The 18,240-nt window shown below is 45.1% G+C and overlaps 1 protein-coding gene across 1 annotated transcript; it reads right to left on the reverse strand.

Moving 5' to 3' along the window:
* Positions 1-10,688: 10,688 nt before the first annotated feature.
* On the reverse strand, positions 10,689-17,876 carry cyp26c1 (cytochrome P450, family 26, subfamily C, polypeptide 1). Its single transcript, XM_008430438.2, has 6 exons — positions 17,592-17,876; positions 15,785-16,009; positions 14,746-15,021; positions 14,509-14,667; positions 13,757-14,143; positions 10,689-11,983 (listed from the first exon to the last, which is right to left on the reverse strand). The coding sequence occupies exons 1-6, from the start codon at positions 17,796-17,798 to the stop codon at positions 11,639-11,641; spliced, it is 1,599 nt and encodes a 532-aa protein (XP_008428660.1). The 5' UTR covers positions 17,799-17,876; the 3' UTR covers positions 10,689-11,638.
* Positions 17,877-18,240: the final 364 nt, after the last annotated feature.

The following is an 18,240-nucleotide window of genomic DNA, read 5'->3' on the forward strand; positions in this document are numbered from 1 at the left end:
GTTGCTCAGCAAAGAAAGAAGAAGTCCTCTCTCTTCATAATCACACATTTAATACAGGCTGAGCAAATTTTGCCTTTGTGATGTTAGAGGTCACAAAGTTCACCCATGTGTGAACTTACAAAGATCAACTTGTTTCCTCTCCAACGAAGATTTGTATCATTCTAGTCTCCAGCTGTTTCTTGGAGAGGAAGTTACTTTTTTAGTCAGTTTATCATGAAAGCATGATGACCAGAGCATCCGGTAGACTCCCACCTCCAGCTGCTGTGGGTCTGAGTCAAACCAACCTGTTCCCCTCCTGGCCTGTGGGGGCGCTGCAGCAAGAACCACTGAAGGAAACGACAAGAAACCTCTGAAGAAGAAACTTTTTCACCAAATGGAAACAGACTTGGAGAGGTGTCAGATTTTAGCATTTGGAGGATTTTTCTGTTTGGTAAAAGTCAAAACCAGGAGCCGCCAGTGTGAGTCTAGACTGTTTGTTTTGGTTGCATTTACCCAGAATGCCCTGCATCGTAGTCCATGTCCTGATTTCACTTCAACTGAACCCAAACCTCAAGTGGAGGAGTTTAAGTATCTGGGGATCTTGTTCATGAATGAGGGAAGAAGGGAGCGGGAGATCGACAGGCGGATTGGGGCAGCGTCTGCCGGGAAGCGGGCGCTGTACCGGTCCGTCGTGGTGAAGAGAGAGCTGAGCCAAAAAGCGAAGCTCTCGATTTACCGGTCGATCTACGTTCCCACCCTCATCTATGGACATGAGCTTTGGGTCATGACCGAAAGAACGAGATCACGGGTACAAGCGGCCGAAATGGGTTTCCTCCTCCGGGTGGCWGGGMWCKSSCTYWSMSWTAGRGWGAGAAGCTCGGTCATCCGGGAGGGACTCAGAGTAGAGCCGCTGCTCCTCCACGTCGAGAGGAGCCAGTTGAGGCTCGGGCATCTGGTCAGGATGCCTCCTGGACGCCTCCCTGGTGAGGAGTTCAGGTCCCACCGGGAGGAGGGGAGACCCAGGACACGCTGGAGGGACGATGTCTCTGGGAACGCCTTGGGGTTCCTGGAGGAGCTGGAAGAGGCTGGGAGGGAAGTCTGGGCCTCCCTTCTGAAGCTGCTGCCCCCACGACCCGACCCGGATAAGTGGAAGAAAATGGATGGATGGATGGATGGATGGATGGATGGATGGATGGATGGATGGATGGAAACCGAGGTTTGTAGGCGGACCAGAGTTTGTTTGTTTTACCTGCATCATTCACACCTCGGCAAGCGAACCGGACTGTTTGGCAAACGGACTGGAGTTGGTTTAAAGCTTTCTGAACTGACGGGGACGAACCTGGCAGGACGGCGGCTCCTGAAGACTTGAGCTGGACTCTGATGAAGTGAGGAAATCTGCACCGACACTAAGCCATTTATCCCCACGCCTGGTCCTCAGCGCCTCCTGTCCTTTGTTTTAGATGCCTCTCTGCTCCAGCACAGCGTGGCGTCGACTGGTGCAGCTGCCTACGATCACATGCTCAGAAAGGTCAGGTGTGTGGAATCAGACAAACACTTAGAAGAGGAGGAGAGGCTTCAGGACTTCTCCACTAAGCTGTGAACCGCTGATGTGTTCAGTCATATTTTACTTTTACAGAAGCTTAAAGGGGGAAACTGGTATGTAGATAAAAGCTGAAAGTCATTGAAACCAGTTAAATCCAGTCATGTTTTCTCTCTACTTCTGATTTGTGTGAAGGTTCTTTGCGTGACACGGCGGCTCGTTTTGCTGGTTCCACTTCAGGAGCTTCGCTTCATAATGAACCAACGTCCCTGAACTGTCAGTCAGCGCCGCCCCACCCACCCTCAGGTCCAATCGGGCTGAATAAGTGAAAGCACCTGTGTGCAGGGACCATGAGAGCACAGATTCATGTAGAGACAACTGAACACATGCATGCGGACGGAGCGGAAAGGCAACTGGAGCTGGTGAGGAGGGTTTCAACGTGCCGCCGGCTGGGTGTGGTGCCTCAACAGAGTTCATGAATTAACTGAACTCTTGAACTGTACTCTGGAATGTGGCAGGCAGAAAGTCAGCCAGACAAACGAAACGGGAACATTCTCGCTCCCCTCGCCGTCTAAGCTCTGCTCTCACCTGCTCTCCATGTCAGCGGTGAACTGAACTGAGCCCTTTCACATCAGAAACGGGACGGAAAGGTCAAAGTTCAGCATTTTCACTCTAATATATTGTCACAACTGCGAGATCTCAACCAAACTGCACTTCCAGGTTGTCTGTAAATAACATTTCTCATCAATCCACAGACGGCAAAATACGGAAACACAAAGATCCGTTAACTTCAGGTTCTTCACTGAAGTTTAATCAACGTTTGCAGCGAACGCTTTCACTGAATTACAGATTATTTTCAAACGCGTTTCTAGATCTAGTAGATGTCTCTAGCCGAATTTACAATTTACTGAAACTTGAACTTTCCTATAACTTCCAGAAAACATCACAATCTGCAGGTTATAGATCATGAAAGCTACGAGTTACTTACCAGAACTTTACAAATTACATGAAATGTACAGATTCACAGCAAAAAGCCCAGTGTTAATTTAACTCTGAAGAGTGTGGACTATATAAACACTGAAAAAGTGTTAATATCAACTCTGTGGGAGTTAACATAATTCCCAGTGTTGATTTAACTCCCACAGAGTTGATATTAACACTTTTTCAGTTTATATAGTCCACACTCTTCAGAGTTAAATTAACACTGGGCTTTTTGCTGTGTACTTTCCCAGAATTCCCAGTTTACTGGAACTTGTATGTTTCCATAATTTCCAGGTGACATGAAAACACTATTTCAGTTACTTTCCTGAAGCGTTCCGGTTTGCCTGCATACGTTTTCTGCACTTACAGATTACTTCCCAGAAGTTTACGAGTTACATTCCAGGTACGTTTTTTCATGTCTGCTGAGTTTAAATGGCTGGATGTTGAGCGTTTTTGTCTTCAGGTCTCATCACCTGAGTCTGAAACTTAAAGGTTCCTTCCCAGAACTTTACACCTGATGTTCCTGCGTGAGTAACATTCCAGATTCATTTGGCTGATTACTTCACTGGAACCTCTGAGTTATTTCTCCATAACTCGCATTGCTGCAACTTGCAAGTTACTGTCCTGAAACTGTCAGGTTCGTTTCCAGGTGTTTACAGAACTTAACCTTCTATTTATACTTTTGATACTTCTGAAATTTCCAGGTTGCTTTCTCTGAAGAATTTACAGTTTTCTTCACCGGAACTTGAACTTTACTTTCCTGAAACTTTCAGGTTCTGCATAAGTTTTACTTACTTTTCCAGAATAAATCTTTTTCTTTCCAGAGACTTAAGTTTTACATTTCTGGAGTTTAAATATGTTATCAGAACTAATAAAACTGCATTTTGGGAACTTTTAGGAACTATTGGTTATTTCTGAGGAATACTTTCGTTGAACTTTACAAATACATTTCAAAGACTTGAAAGTTCGTTTTAGTTTCCAGAACTCAACATTTTCAGATTAACAATCTGTTCTTGATTTAGCACGTACTTCATGAAAAACACTATTTGACAGTAAATTCAGAGGAAGAAGCTAACGTATCATTTAATATTTAATACTGGCAGAACAGAAACGCGCTGACCAGTTCATGTTTTGAGCTTAAGCAGAAGAAAACTAAACGTTTAAAGTGACGGAGATAACAAGGTGTTTTTCTCATTTATTTTTTTACCAGCAATAAAAAGATGGATGCTATGCTTTGCTAACTGCGTGGATTGAGACTCTACAGGACATTCCAGGGAGCCATAAAAACATTCCAGGAAGAGTTGGGACGCACCTTTCCTCCTCCACTCCGTCTGACATCTTCACATTTCTCTCATCGCCTCCTCTCCCTCTTCCCACCTGGACGGCTCTGCAGATCCGTCTCCTGCTCATGAAATTAGCCCGACTCTTCACCAGCATGCAGTCATTTCTAATCCTCTGCTGTAGACGAGGTGCAGCTTTTGTTTGGGTTGTGGCTGAACCCTCCTGTTAACGCTTGTAGATGTAGAAGGAGGAATATCTGATTTTTACTATTTACTGTGAATGCATCATTAATAACAGCAGCAACAACATCTGCATGTTGAGGTTTTGGTTCCTCATTCCTCAGACACCTGCAGCTAGCAGGCTAAACGGCTAACGCTCGGCTTGGTTCGTGTGGAGAAACTCGTTGGAAACACGCAGGAGAACATTGACCGCAGGCGGGTCAAAGGTCACGGTCTGTCCTGGTGAAGGATTTGAACTTGAAGTCTGTGCAGCTGAACTCTGAACTCGTTTCCCTGAATCTGACCCTGTTTCTTCCTGTCCTGAGGAATCCTGCTCCAGGCTGACGGCTGGAATGTTGACATAACAGATGTCGTCTGACAAAGCCAGTAATTATGATCTGTACGGCTGTGTGTCCGTACCCGCTCTTCCTCCTCCTCCTCCTCTGCCTCCTCAGGCTGGTTTACCAGCGCTGTTTCCTCGTGCTTGAGGAGCAGCAGTCACTTCTGCATTTCAAGGCCTTTCATCGGAAATCACAGCTTTTCTAGAAACTGAAAACAAAACGCTAAACATTTGATCTTCATAAAAATGGAGGCAGAAAACGTTTAGGTGAATTTTGCATCCAATTACTTTTCTGAAAGAAAGAAAGAAAGAAAGAAAGAAAGAGAGCAGTCAGTCAGTCTACGTTGATGTAAAGTTTACAGTACTTAGCTTTATTATCTTATTGATTGATTTTATCATAGAAGATTGTTTTATGTGTCCTAATTGCTGAGTGATGCCTCCAGAAGACGCATGCTTTTACTTTGAAGGTCAATAACACATTTTCACATTTACTGTATTTAGGTTTTATGTTGGGCTGCACAGTGGCGCAGTGGGTAGAGCTTTTGCCTTGCAGCAAAAAGGTTCTGGGTTCGATTCCCGGTCTTTCTGCATGGAGTCTCCATGTTCTCCCTGTGCATGGTGGGTTTTCTCCAGGTACTCCGGTTTCCTCCCACAGTCCAAAAACATGACTGTCAGGTTAACTGGCCTCTCCAAATTGCCCCTAGGTGTGAGTGTGTGTGTGCATGGTTGTGTGTGTCTGTGTTGCCCTGCGACAGACTGGCGACCTGTCCAGGTGACCCCGCCTCTCGCTGGGAACGTTAGCTGGAGAGGCAGCAGCACCTCCTGACCCACTGAGGGACAAGGTGTAAGAAAATGGGTTTTATTTATTTTGTGTGTTTTTAAGCTGCAGTCCCACCAGCCCACTGTGATCCGTTCCAATCCAGGGAAGTTTGGTTCGTTTAATAAAGTGTGAATTTGTAATCAAATCCTGATGTGGAACAAAAACAGTAAACTTGTCTGGGTTCAGTTGAAGTGAACTCTGGTTCAGTTTGGATGCATATGTGAACACCAAGCGGACCGGGCCGCTCCAAATGCAGGAAATGGACTACAGAGCAAGGCATTCTGGGTAAATACAACGAACATGCTAGCCTAGCGCTAGCAGCAGAAATGGCTCCTGGTCTTTAGCCTAAAGAGAAATCCTCCCACCGCTAAAATCCTCCATCTTGTTTCCATCCGGTGAAGAAGGAAGTTGCTCTCAGTGTCTTCAGAGGTTTTTGTGTCGTTTCCTTCAGTGGTTCTTGGTGCAGCGCCCCCACAGGCCAGGAGGGGAACAGGTTGGTCTGACTCAGAGCCACAGCAGCTGGAGGTTGAAGACCACCAGGCTATCAGATGGGAAAACAGTTTTTGCCTTTTTAGCATTTGAATGGTTTGAATGTTTTGTAGAAATTTGGCTTTAGCTGTACGTCTTGCGTCTGTATCAAAGCTTTCTCTCTCTGTTCATAAGGACAACCTACAGCATGAAAACAGCTGTTCTGAAGTTTAATTTAAGGATGCAAACTTTTCTTGTTTCTCCAGGATGAGCTATTTTTATTTGCCGGTAAAGTGGAGGCGGGGGACGTTTATAGCGGCGCGAGGCTGGACGGCCTCCTGGTGGCACTCCACAGCTGCCAGGGTTTATTTCAGTCCACTTAAAGTCTCACAATAGAAGCTGGCAACTTCCTGAAAGTGACTCAGCACATAAATGTCAGTGTGAACTTCCAAGGAACCACCAAGATTGCAGCGTTGTGGCTTCTCCTGGGAAGGCAGCGGCGATTAAAATAAACTGAAGGAAAACACACAATGGAGGTAAAACATCTGTGCGGCCCCGGGGAGCTGATGTTGGCCCCGGATCGCTCTATCCCCGGCACCATCGGACCCCGTTATCGTAGCAGAACTGCCTTTGAACCAGAACTCAGCGAATCCTGGGAGGACTTTTATAGCTCTGAGTGGGAGGAAAACCAGATCTGATTGGACGGATTAAAGCAGGTTTGATCATCGAGGAATCTTTAGGAAAGAAACCAGAGAAACTCACCACAGGAGCTGCTGGGCATCTTCCCCATCACCAGTAGTCATGTAGTCATTAGTGATGGAAAATGGTATAAAAGTTCTTTGCTCCAGGATGATCTGGTTTTTCAGTTGTTTCATAAATAAATTGATGTAATTTGCAAAACTCTTTTTTTTTTTTTTTTTGTATCACACCAGTTTAACCAGCAGCATCGCGCCCATTCATATCCACTGGTTTCCCTGGACCAGCAGCAGCCGGATCCACCAGAACTCACAGCATCGTGTTAATCCATCCGTCTGTGAAATCAGAAACTCCAGTTTCCACAAGTTTAACGTTTAAACCTGAGCAGCTCAAACTCAGTAAAATAATGAATATTAAACTCAAACGACTGGAACACAGTCGGGTATTTATACATTTACTCAGCTACTTTTACTTCAGTGACATATTTTAAAATGTTACTTTTAGGAGTATTTTTACAACGCCGCACTTTCTACCTGAGTAAGATCATTATGAAGTATTTTGACTCTTATTTGAGTAAAATTTCTATATTATTTACCCACTGAATGAAAAACAAACATGTTTTAACCAGAAATTCACCAGACAAACACCTGAAGTTTATGTTAAGGTTTTAAAAGTTTTTTTTTGAAAGAAACTGATTTAGAAATATTTTTATTTTGCCTGATTTTATTTTTTGTTAAAATTTCCACTTTATTTTATATTTTATTCCATCTGATGATGTAAATATTAAATGATTTAATTTGATCAGCTACTCGGTACTTTTCACCAAATACCTTTTTGGACAGATAAGAAAGTAAAACATGTTTTTACTTCAGTAAAACCAGTTTAATGTTCCGGTTCCTCCTCTGCTGATGCGGTTTTCAGGTCTGTTAATAGGTTTCGTCCCTCTCGGGTTCCCAGGCACCCTAACCCTCAGCTGACCAGTCACTGACCTGAGCAGCCAGTGACACTGCAGTGAACTCTGGGTAAAAAACATCGCCAAGTTCACAGCGGCTCAGTGTTCATCAGATAAAGACCTTGGCAGAGCTACGGGGCCCCGCGGAGGACATAAATAGGCCAGACTGTGTGTGTCCCATTAATTTTCTGCCACATAGCTTCAGACTATTCTCTGCTGGTCAATTAGGGCGGTCAGGTGGAGGCTGGAAACGCTCGGTGATCTTAACCTTTAACCGGAGGAGACCCTCCTCACACCTCACTGCCAGGTAAACACAACACAGATTGGTGTTTTTCATTATAAAGTGAGGAAAATAAGGAGATTTCAAAATAAAAGACATGGCCAACCACGGGGAAATGAAACTTTGTTCAGTTTTGTGTTAACATCTGTGTTAAAACTTTTCACAATATGCAACTTTTCTCTCTTTCCTGGGTGGTTATAATGTTTTGGCTGATCACTGGATTTATTTTAATTTTTAAATAAATCCTGATCTTTGTTTTCCTTCAGGAAAGAGAACAACAGAGGTTTTTAGGTCATTTTTAAAGTGAAACAAACGTCTCCAGTTGGTTAAACAGCAAAGATTTTCAAAGTTAAGTTGCAACGTGACAAATGAGGCTTTATGTAAAGCACTGAGTGGAACAGGAAGTTTATTTTGACGGTTCCAGCAGGAAGTGTTGCAGCTAGCTTAGCAGTGAGAGAAGGTCAAAGGTTAGCTACATTTATTTAGTTTCCTCATTTAATTCAGTGTTAATTTGGGGAGACATTCATGTGGCCGTTAATATGAAGCTACAGCTGGGAGCCTCTAACATCCCATAATGATCCACCAGCTTCACTGGCTAATAATCAGCGTCATCCTGTTACAGTAAAACATTCAGCAGCTGCAGTCTGTAACTCATCTTCCTTTAATTTAACAGATTAACGTGGTTAATAAGTCAAATCTGAAAACTTGTTTTCAAAAATCTCAGCTTGAGTTTTTGTCCCCTGGTTCAGTTTTACTTTAAATAAAAATGTTTCCTCACTAAACATTCATTTTCAATGCTAGCAGGCTAACCAGGCAGCTTTATGAAATATTACTTTGGAAGATGTATTCATATATTCTTTAACAAAAACACCACAGAAACATACATTTATTTATTCTTTACAATATTGTGAGAAACCAGTTGGCTCCATGTCTTTTTATTTGATGAAAATATGTTTTTCTAGAACACTATAAAGATATTAGGTACATTATTTTTAGGTCTATTTTCTCACAATGTTTCATCTTTTTGTCCAGCATTATTTTTCTCATTAATGCTGATCAACCAGCGTTTTAGATCCCAAAAATGAACAAACTACTCGTGACTTTGTGAGTCGTCTATTTCCAAATTATGTTTGACATGATTAGTTAAGCGTAGATTTTTAAAATATTTGGCCAGAAAATGTTCATCTGTGAAAGAATTTGTTTATTTTTATTAAAACTCAGAACCATAATAATCTGTTTGCTTCAGGACTCTCACCATCTGTTTGCATGAAGTCTATTAAAATAAAACTTACTTCTAATCAAACCAAAGTAATGTTAATATCTCCTCATCTTTAAAATGAATGTATTTTCATCTTGTGAAGTTTCTGACCTGTTGTGGTAAAGTTGGTTTGGGCAGAAAATGAGAAAAAGTTTAACTGCATCATCATGTTGAAGGTCCAGCTGCTGCTGTTTCTTCTTCCCAAAGATTCATTTTCTTCCACATTTAGTTTGTTTTGCTGAATGAACTGAACTCATCTTGTGGATTTACACGTCAGTTTCAGCCTGTGGGGGAAAAAAAACTGGTTTCTTCTCAATAAGAGTTTACAGTAACTTCAATAACTTGGCACCTTAAGACCATAATTACTGCATAATTGCGACTTAATTAGTTTTGTGGAACAGCTAATATCCAGCCTCTCTCAGATCTGGCTACTGCTGAGCAGGAGCCGGCGCAGCGGCTGGGTGGGAGTAAAATCAGCCCCTCAGGTGACGGGAAGGGAGTTTCCACAAGTTTTCAGCTCCTGACAGGCACTTCCGAGGTGGCAGCAGTCGGCGTTATGAAACCAGTTTAACTCCATCAAATTAGTACAAATAGCTGCTGGGAACTGCTCGTTCCAGTGAGAATATTTAGAAGCAGCTGCCCAGTTAATCTGAGCTGCCAGTAATAAGTTTTAGACGAGGAAATGAATGTTTAACGTCTGAGGCAGTTTAACACGGAGCGTTTTCACAACGTCACAGTAAATAAGATCAGGAGACGCCACTGGCTTTTAGCTCAGTGTTTTAGTTCTGGGCATTTTACATATTTTTACTGCTGAAAGTTTGTTGACCTCGACTTTTACTGCATGAAACTACAGAAAAAACTACCTGGTTTCTGAATGTTCCACTTGTTTTCCAAAATGTATTTTTAAAAAATCTCTTTAAAGCTTCTTTGAAAGTGAGTGTAGAAAAGTACCTTTGACAGAAAGACCACTGGACTTCCCTTTTTTTAAAGCTCAAAATCCCCAATGTAAAAAATGTCCTGAAGAAACCAGAAAGATGTTTTACATCCAGGAAGTGAGGTTTGCCTTACGGGGGTCACTGTAAACCCCAGAGAGGCTCTAATTCTGCAGATTCACCGTCACATTGAAAACATGTTGTTTGGGTGTAAACATGAGGAAATGAAGAGGATTTTCAGCAGCTTCAATTAGCATCTTAGCTTGTGTTGCTTTAGATGTGATCCTCTGAAAAGGCGTTCCGGGTTCAGCTGCTTCAGGACCAGGTGAGTTTATTCTGCTGCCACCTTCACGTTGTTTATTTCATTAACTGGGAATAAAACTTCAGTGATCTGTGGCCCCCAAGGGCTCAGATATTTATAAGCAGAATTAACCAGAAAGTAATGACTCACTTTGAGTTTCAAGCATCCAGCATGCTGAGGTGAGGGAGTAGCTTAACGAGAGGTTATATGTAGCTAAAGGCCATGAGCGATTTCTCCCATGTCTTGGTTTTGGTTGAATTTACCCAGAATGCCCTGCATTTGGAGAGTTATCCAGTCCACTTGGTGTTCACACATGCATCCTAACTGCACCAGAATTCACTTCAACCAAACTGAGACTGAGGTTTATAACACAGAGTTAGATTTTCTGGTCGATTACGCATCCACCTCTCCCCAAACGGACCGGATTAAAACGGACCAAACGGTTTTGGTGTGAATGCGTCCTTAAAGGAGAAGCCAAGTCAGTCAGATTCATCTCTGCGGAGGCCTGGCAACAAAACGTTTGTCTGATTCAGGTTTGATGAACAAGAGTTGCATCTATAAGTAACATGATAGACACAAACTGGACCTGACCAGGCCTGGTCCGGTCCAGTTGAGATTCGCTAACATGAATAAAAACTCCCAGAACTTTTAGTATCTTGTAATTTAAATCGACTGTACAGCAGCTACATCTGATACTCTCAGTGAACAACCAGGACATCAGTATTTACAGACTCCTTAGAGTGGAGAAAGTGCTATCTTCTTCCATAAAGCTAACATTTCACAGCGCCGCTAGCAGGCTAACGGCCCTCCAACGATAACATCAGAACCAACAGACTGTAAATACGAAGATCCTAAAGGAGAAAACAGGTTTACGTTACAGGTTAGTGTCTCTACGGCAGATGGGGCCCATCTGCGTTTAAATACAGCTTATTCAGAACACTACTTCATTTAAAGCACACACAGACACAGATCTATGAAACATTCATGTGAAAAAGAGGAGGACATTTTGAATGTACACGTTTTCTGAGCTTGAGTTTGGTTCCGACTCCAGCAGCAGCTTCCAGAGCTGAAGCGTCTCCTGAATCCAGAGAAAGTCTCTAGAAACTGTCCAGGTTTTCTGAACCTTTCAGGCTCTGGTGAGAACTGACTCCTGTTCAGATCTGATCCTCCAGATCAACACCGAGCTCAAAGTACAGATGAAGCAGAAGAAAACTCACCCAAAACCAGAACGGAGCTCAAATCTGAGGTTAAATACTCTGAAGGTTGAGATGAACTGGTTCACAGTGATGTAGAAGTTGGAGAAGCAGCAGATCTTTTGCTCTGATGGCTTATTTTGATATGAAATAACTTAAATCTCATTTACAGACAGTAAGAAGGAACAAGACGGAGAGATCTGTTCGTTTCTGTACAGCTCTGAACAGAAACTTTAGCTTATGTGCTTTCAGTCCAACGAAGCGACGTCTGCAGGATAAAGGCGACATAAATAAATTAAGACGCATTTGGAGATGATGATGATGCTGAAGTGCTGCAGGATGGCCTGGCTGGTGAGGTTTGATCCATTGCTCAGAGTTTGTAGTCTCAGCTCTGTTCGTCTACAGCGGGCTGCTGTAGGAGAATCGTACATGCAACCCGTTCACCGGGTGCACGATCGGTACCGTTTGCATTTTGGGGAACTCCTCTGAAGCAAGGGTCCATGTGCACGTCCCGATCAGCTCCACGGCCAGAGTCTTCAGGATGATGTGCGCCAGCTCCTTCCCGACGCAGCTGCGCACGCCGCCGCCGAACGGAACGTAGCTGAACCGAGACGAGCGCCACTCGTCCCGCTCCGGGCCGAACCGGTCCGGATCGAACTGCTCCGGACTCTGGAAGACCGCCGCCGTCTCATGGGTGTCCCGGATGCTGTACATCACACTCCAGCCTTTAGGGATCTGGTAACCCTGTGGTGGAAACGGAACCAGCCGTTAAAACCAAGGAGAGGAAAACGGAGGCGAAACGTCTCCGGTCCGTTCTGGGAGGTTTGGACCTTTTGGGTCAAACTGAGATGTGAAAGATGAACTTCTTCATTTAATCAGTTCTGGTCTTTCAGGATCTCTGACGACCATCATCGGCTAACATGAAACATTTAAAGAGGAGAATCAGGACTTGTGCAGATCTGAGGATGAAATGTGGATTTTAAACCAGCAGATTTTATGTCTTTGATGAAGGAAAATGAATTATTTAATGAATCGGTTGTAGTTTGATTTGCTACATTTATTAACCATTATACAGACTTTTCACCATAACCTGTTAAATCATCAACCTGTTCAGGGACTGCAGGGGGAAGTTAGCATGTTTGTTGCTATAGGAACCAAAAGGTTAATGAAATGTCACACATTAATGTAAACACAGCAATTTTTAAAAAAAAATTTTTTGATTAAAAGTTTTGCCGTTAGGATGACGTGATTTTTTTTGGCCTTATCAAAATTGGTTTATTTCCTGAAACTGACGGAAAAACTTTTTTAGTCAAGAGTCACATGATCAACAAACAGGTTTTACCACTGGCAGAAACCATGAAGAAGAAGACAGGAAGTAGTTTATGGTGCAGCATGTTAATGACTCACCATGTAAACAAACTTGTTCACATGATATTTTCATTGTTTCGTATTTAATGGAAGCACCGTGTTTGTGAAACTGTGTTTTCGAAATTAATGGAATCGTGACAGTTTTTCACACGTTTGTAAAGGAAACGCAGCCGGAGAGAGAAAACCAGAGGTTTGGCGAAACCAGTCAGAAATCTAACTGAAGCTCTTTATGTTGGAGATTCAACCATCTATTCCAGTTTGGAGACAAATTCAAAGCTAAGAACATAACAAGAATTTGACTTAAAAGTAGAAAACAAGATTTTATGTTATGTCACACAGGGCTGCATTAAAATAATAACAATAATATGCTTTGCTGCTTCCATTGAAGGTTTAGCTTCATTTGGTTTCTATAATTATCTCACACTGAACTACAGAATGAACCTTTATTATCCTCTCTCACCAGAGCCGCGCCTTCAGATCGGAGATTTCTCAGTGAAAGTTCAGCAGCTCAGCCTCTTATTACTGCAGGAGAAGGTGCAGAAATGACAATTATCCTTTTGGCAATGGGGGCAGAAAATTGGGGGCATGTTGAGGTCAAGGAGAGGGGATGTAAGGACTGAGGAGGACTCTAATCTCAACCCTAATCCTGCATGAAAAACTCAGCAGGCGGCGCAACAAAGGGCAAGATTCAGTCCAGAGCCAGGGTTTCTATAAGGGCTCACTTTAAAAGGATGAAAGGAAAAATAACTGATTGGTGGGGAAAATTAGACTAAGGCGGATTTATTCTCCACATCTGAATAAAATTCAATGCAACCAAAATAAAGAAGCAGATTAATATGAGAGAAGTTTTTTTTTTTCTAATTGCACAATTAAGTAGAAAAATTGGATCTCAAAGCTTTAGTTACCCAAAATGTTTGCATTGGAAAACAACGGACCTTCCTGTTATCTTTTTAATGATCTCAGTCAGCAGCTCTCCTCACTTCCTGAAAGTCTTTCATCAAATCTTTGGACTTTGTCTGTTTTGAAGCTTAATGGACTTTAAACTGAGTGTTTTTCTTGCTAACTGTTGGTACTAAATGGTTCCTGAAAGAAGAATCTGGAGATCCTTCCTCTGACTGGTGTTTAGATGTGCTTTCAGCTCTGACTTACGTCCAGTTCGAAGGTCTTCAGGGCGGTCCGGTATCCCCCGGAGACCGGCGGCAGGAAGCGCAGCACCTCCTTCACCACACAGTCGATGTAGCGGAGCTGGCTGAGCTTCTCCAGACTCAGGTACGGGACACGAGGCCGAGGAGAGCCGCCGTCCGGCCCACCGCTCAGCAGGCGGGTCGTCTCCGTCTCCGCGGCCTCCGGCTCATTCTCCAGCTCACCGCCGGCCGGGTCGCAGCTCCGCTCCGGCTGACATCCCAGACCCTCGGCCTCCATCTCCTCTCTGGCCTTGTCCACCACGGCCGGGTGGCGCAGCAGCTGCAGAACCAGGGAGGTGGAGGCGCTGGCTGTGGTGGAGTGGGCAGCGAAGATCAGCTCCACGGCCGTTTCCTGGAAGAAAAGGATGAATTTGGAGTTTAAATCATCTGACAGGAATCGTTTCTCTTTATCCCACTCATCTCATACTGCTAAACCACAGCCAAGCTGATCCAGAGCGCCACACCAGACATCCTGCTGCAATCAGAACATCACCATGGCAACAGGTGTGAGTTTCCTCCATTGTCCCTCAGCTTTACTTCCTAATAACCTAATTAACCAGGTTCCCCTCCCTCTGAAACCTCCAGATGAAGGTCAGCCTTCCAGTCCCTTAAACCTGGTTAAGCTGGTTAAGCTGGTCAGCCTGGTTAACCCAGTAAACCCAGTGTCTCCTCTGAACCGGAGCAGTCCAGCCTGAATCTCCCAGGTCTTCCTGGTACCTTCAGCTCCTGGATGCTGAGCTCCTGGCCTTGCTCCTTGGCGCCGGACAGCATGAGGTCGAAGGCGTCCTGGTAGTCGTCGTCCAGCTGCTGCCGCTCCATCTTCTCCTCAATGATTTTCGCCATGTTGGCGTGGAGGATTTCTCTGGCCTTGATGCCCTGCAGAGAGAAGTCCGTCAGAACCCGCCCAGTTCCCAGGAACGTCGGGGTCCAGGAGCGTTGGATGAGGTTCGGTACCTTGCGCAGGCCGCTGAACGGCGTGTCTATGGGGAGCGAGAACAGGTTGTTCATGAGCTGCTCGAAGGTCTTGGCCAGGTAGACGATCCGCTCCTCCTCCATCTGCAGGCCCAGCAGAACCCGCACGGCGATGCGGAACGTCAGCGACTTGGCCGCGCCGTACACGTCGATGGACCCGGGCTCGGAGACCCACTTGGCGATCTCCGCCTTGATGACGTCCTGCAGCCGCGGCAGGTAGGACTCCAGCGCCCCCCGGCTGAACACCTTGGCCAGGATCTAAAACCAGACAGGGGTCAAAGTTCAGCTGGATATTTTGTAATGTTTGTAATGATTTTCAGATTTTAGTAGGACTGGGCAATATGGCTAAAAAACACATCACAATATCATCAGTCAATATTGATAATTATCGATTAGTTTTTTGCTTAAATATCTAAAATATGAACAAACTGATGTTGTGACGTTTCCTGTTTTATCCAAAGTTTTCACTTCACGTCGTTTTTCAGCTTTTAAGCAAAAATGTTGAAACCTTAAGCTGCTGCTGCGTAAGTTAATGAGCAGCTTGTTGCTGGGTAACCAAAGAGTGAGGAGTCAGTTGATGTCACCAACCTAGCTTAGCTGGCTACGATAGATTTAACGGCTAGTCTTTCCTCTGCCTACATCCCCCAGAATGCAGTGCGGTTCAGTGAAGTGATTGAATATTCTATCCTCTCTAGCCCCTCCAGGTCCCCCGTAGGTCCGGCCCCCCGTAGGACCGGCCCCCCGTAGGTCCGGCCCTGTAGAACCGTCCCCCTGTAGAACCGTCCCCCTGTAGGACCGGCCCCCTGTAGGTCCGGCCCCCCATTGGTCCGGCCCCCTGTAGGACCGGCCTTGTAGATCCGTCCCCCGTCGGTCCGGCCCCCCATAGGTCTGGCCCCCCATCAGTCCATGCCCCCTGTAGGTCCGGCCCCCCATTGGTCCGGCCCCCTGTAGGACCGGCCTTGTAGGTCCGGCCCCCCGTAGGTCCGCCCCCCATAGGTCAGGCCCTGTGCCGACGCCTCACCTTCCTCTTCCTCCGGTGGATGTCTCCCACAGAGTTGACGAGTGTGTTTGGCCCCAGGATGATGCGCGTGCTCTGGGGCCACTGGGTGCACACCAGGTTGTGCTCCCCCAGCAGGATCTTGCGGATGTTTTCGGCGCCCGTCACCCGGATGAGGGGCTTCCCCAGCAGGTGGGTCTTAAACACGTTGCCATGGCGTTCCCGCCGCGAGATGTGGAAGTTGGAGCCCTGCAGTGGGAACCAGGCCAAGGAGAGATGGGAAAAATATTTCAGAAAACTAAAAGATCTTTTTGTGTTTGGACTTTTAGCTTCAGTTATTTTTCCCTTTTGTTTAGTTATTGCCACTGTTTGTGTTTTGGGTTTGTTAGAGTAAACTCCTCAGGTTCCCCTTCTTTTTGTTTCTCTTTTCCCTCAGCTGACCATTGGCTCCCCATCCCAGCTGTTTTTACTCCCTCGGTTGCCTCTGCCTGCTCCCCTCCTGCTCCTCGCTGCAGAAATATAAATCTAACTGAGTGATTTTTTCTAGTTTCTTGTGTAAACATCTTTTTTTTTTAATGTTTTAACTTGCAAGTATTTTTTTCAGCAAGAAAAATTTTGTTCTAAGTTAAATAATCTGTCAGTGGAACTTTTTAATCAATATTAATCAATTATTGGCGTAAAATGAACTTCTATTTCTTGCTGAAAAGTTACTGAAAAACTTGCACTAGCAACTGGACCAAAAGTTTTACGCAGGATTTAGTGTTTTTGCAGAGATTAGCTCTTCTTTTGCCATTTTCTCCCTCAGTGTTTAAGCTCCTCTCGACTCTTCAGCTCACGGATTTTCTGCTGATTTTTAATGAAACTTCTGGTTTCAGAGGTTTTGTTTAAATAGGCCCACAGCCTCACAGATCCTCCACCGTGCTCAACCATGACTGCATCACTTATTTCAGACCCTGAAATAGCCCATCTAACCAGAGACCCCGGTCTGTTTAACCAGCTCCACATGTTTACATTTGAGACAGTAGGAAGGAAAATGATTTTTCCTGACATGTTTTCTAACCAGCCGGTTGCCATGGAGACCTGGTGACCCCAGAATGTCTCTGTTTTCTTTATTCACTTTTTCCTTCCAGCCTCTTTGATCTCAGGTCCAGATCTTTAATTATTGCTCTGACTGGTTGGAAAGTCTTGCATTGTAATTTTTATTTTCAGACTTTTTGAAGTATTTTGTTGTTTGTTTGAAGGCTCAGAATAAATGAATCTCCATGGATGTCATATTTATTCTCCAGGGAAACAGAAAGTTAAATGTTCCCAGATTCTCACATCAAACTTTAACGCATGAATTAAAAAATTTAATTGATGGATGTATTAATTTTTTTAATTATCTTTGTTTTTACTGCTGGACTGATGCATTAAATAAAAGTCTGGATTTTCCGGGTCTTCTCCTCAGACTCGGATCCTTCAGTTCATTGATTTTAAAGTGAGAAAAGAAGCAAAGTGACAGAAAAACAAGTGAAACCTGTCAGCGCTGGAAATTCAGGAGAAACTTAATGAAGGGAGAAAAAACTGGAAATGTGAGCTTGACGCGTAAAGTGAGACCGGGTCGGTTTCGTTTTCTGCGCAGGATGGAGGGATGGAGAGAGGAAGGAGAGAAGAACCGAACTGAACCGAAAACTTCCAGTTCTTGCTGCCCAGAGAGAGAATCAAGTCCGCACATGTTGCAGACTGAACCTGGACCAGGAGCTGCCGCTTCTGGAAGCTTCCAGCGGCTCTAAGGATGTTTAAATAAAGGCTGGAGTTTCTGGGCTCAGTGGGAGATGAAGGAGTTTCTGACCTGGAAGAGCCAGTGGAAGGTCTCCCCGACCAGCGGCCAGCCCATGGAGCCCCGCGGCAGCGGCAGGCTGCTGTCCGGGTCCCGGGTCAGGCTCCAGCGGAGGCTCCACAGCTGCCGGGTCAGAGCCAGCAGCAGCAGCGCCGACAGCACCGAGGTGAGCGCGGCGGCCAGGGCCGACAGGACCCCGAACTGGGCCAGGGGGAACATCTCCTCCGAGCGGGTCCACTTCCCAGCATCCACCTGCGGCAGCGCGGAGAGACGGAGTCCGGCGGCGGCGCGGCGCGGCGCGGCGCGGCGGCCAGGGCCGACAGGACCCCGAACTGGGCCAGGGGGAACATCTCCTCCGAGCGGGTCCACTTCCCAGCATCCACCTGCGGCAGCGCGGAGAGACGGAGTCCGGCGGCGGCGCGGCGCGGCGCGGAGCGGCTTTCTGTCCGCAGTGAGACCGGAGCTGGAAGGAAACAGTCACATCAGCTTGGAGCGAAATTTAATGAGCAAAAAATTAAAACGAAAGAAAAAGTTAATTTAAACTCTGGCTGAACTCAAACTGCACATGTTTCCCGCTCAGCCGGACAGGAGAGGAAATCATTAAATCAGTCAGGTTGGATCTCCTGCAGGTTTCATTAGAGGAATCTTTCTGATAAAACAC

Source organism: Poecilia reticulata, linkage group LG15 (assembly GCF_000633615.1).
Source record: "Poecilia reticulata strain Guanapo linkage group LG15, Guppy_female_1.0+MT, whole genome shotgun sequence".
Classification (NCBI taxonomy): domain Eukaryota; kingdom Metazoa; phylum Chordata; class Actinopteri; order Cyprinodontiformes; family Poeciliidae; genus Poecilia; species Poecilia reticulata.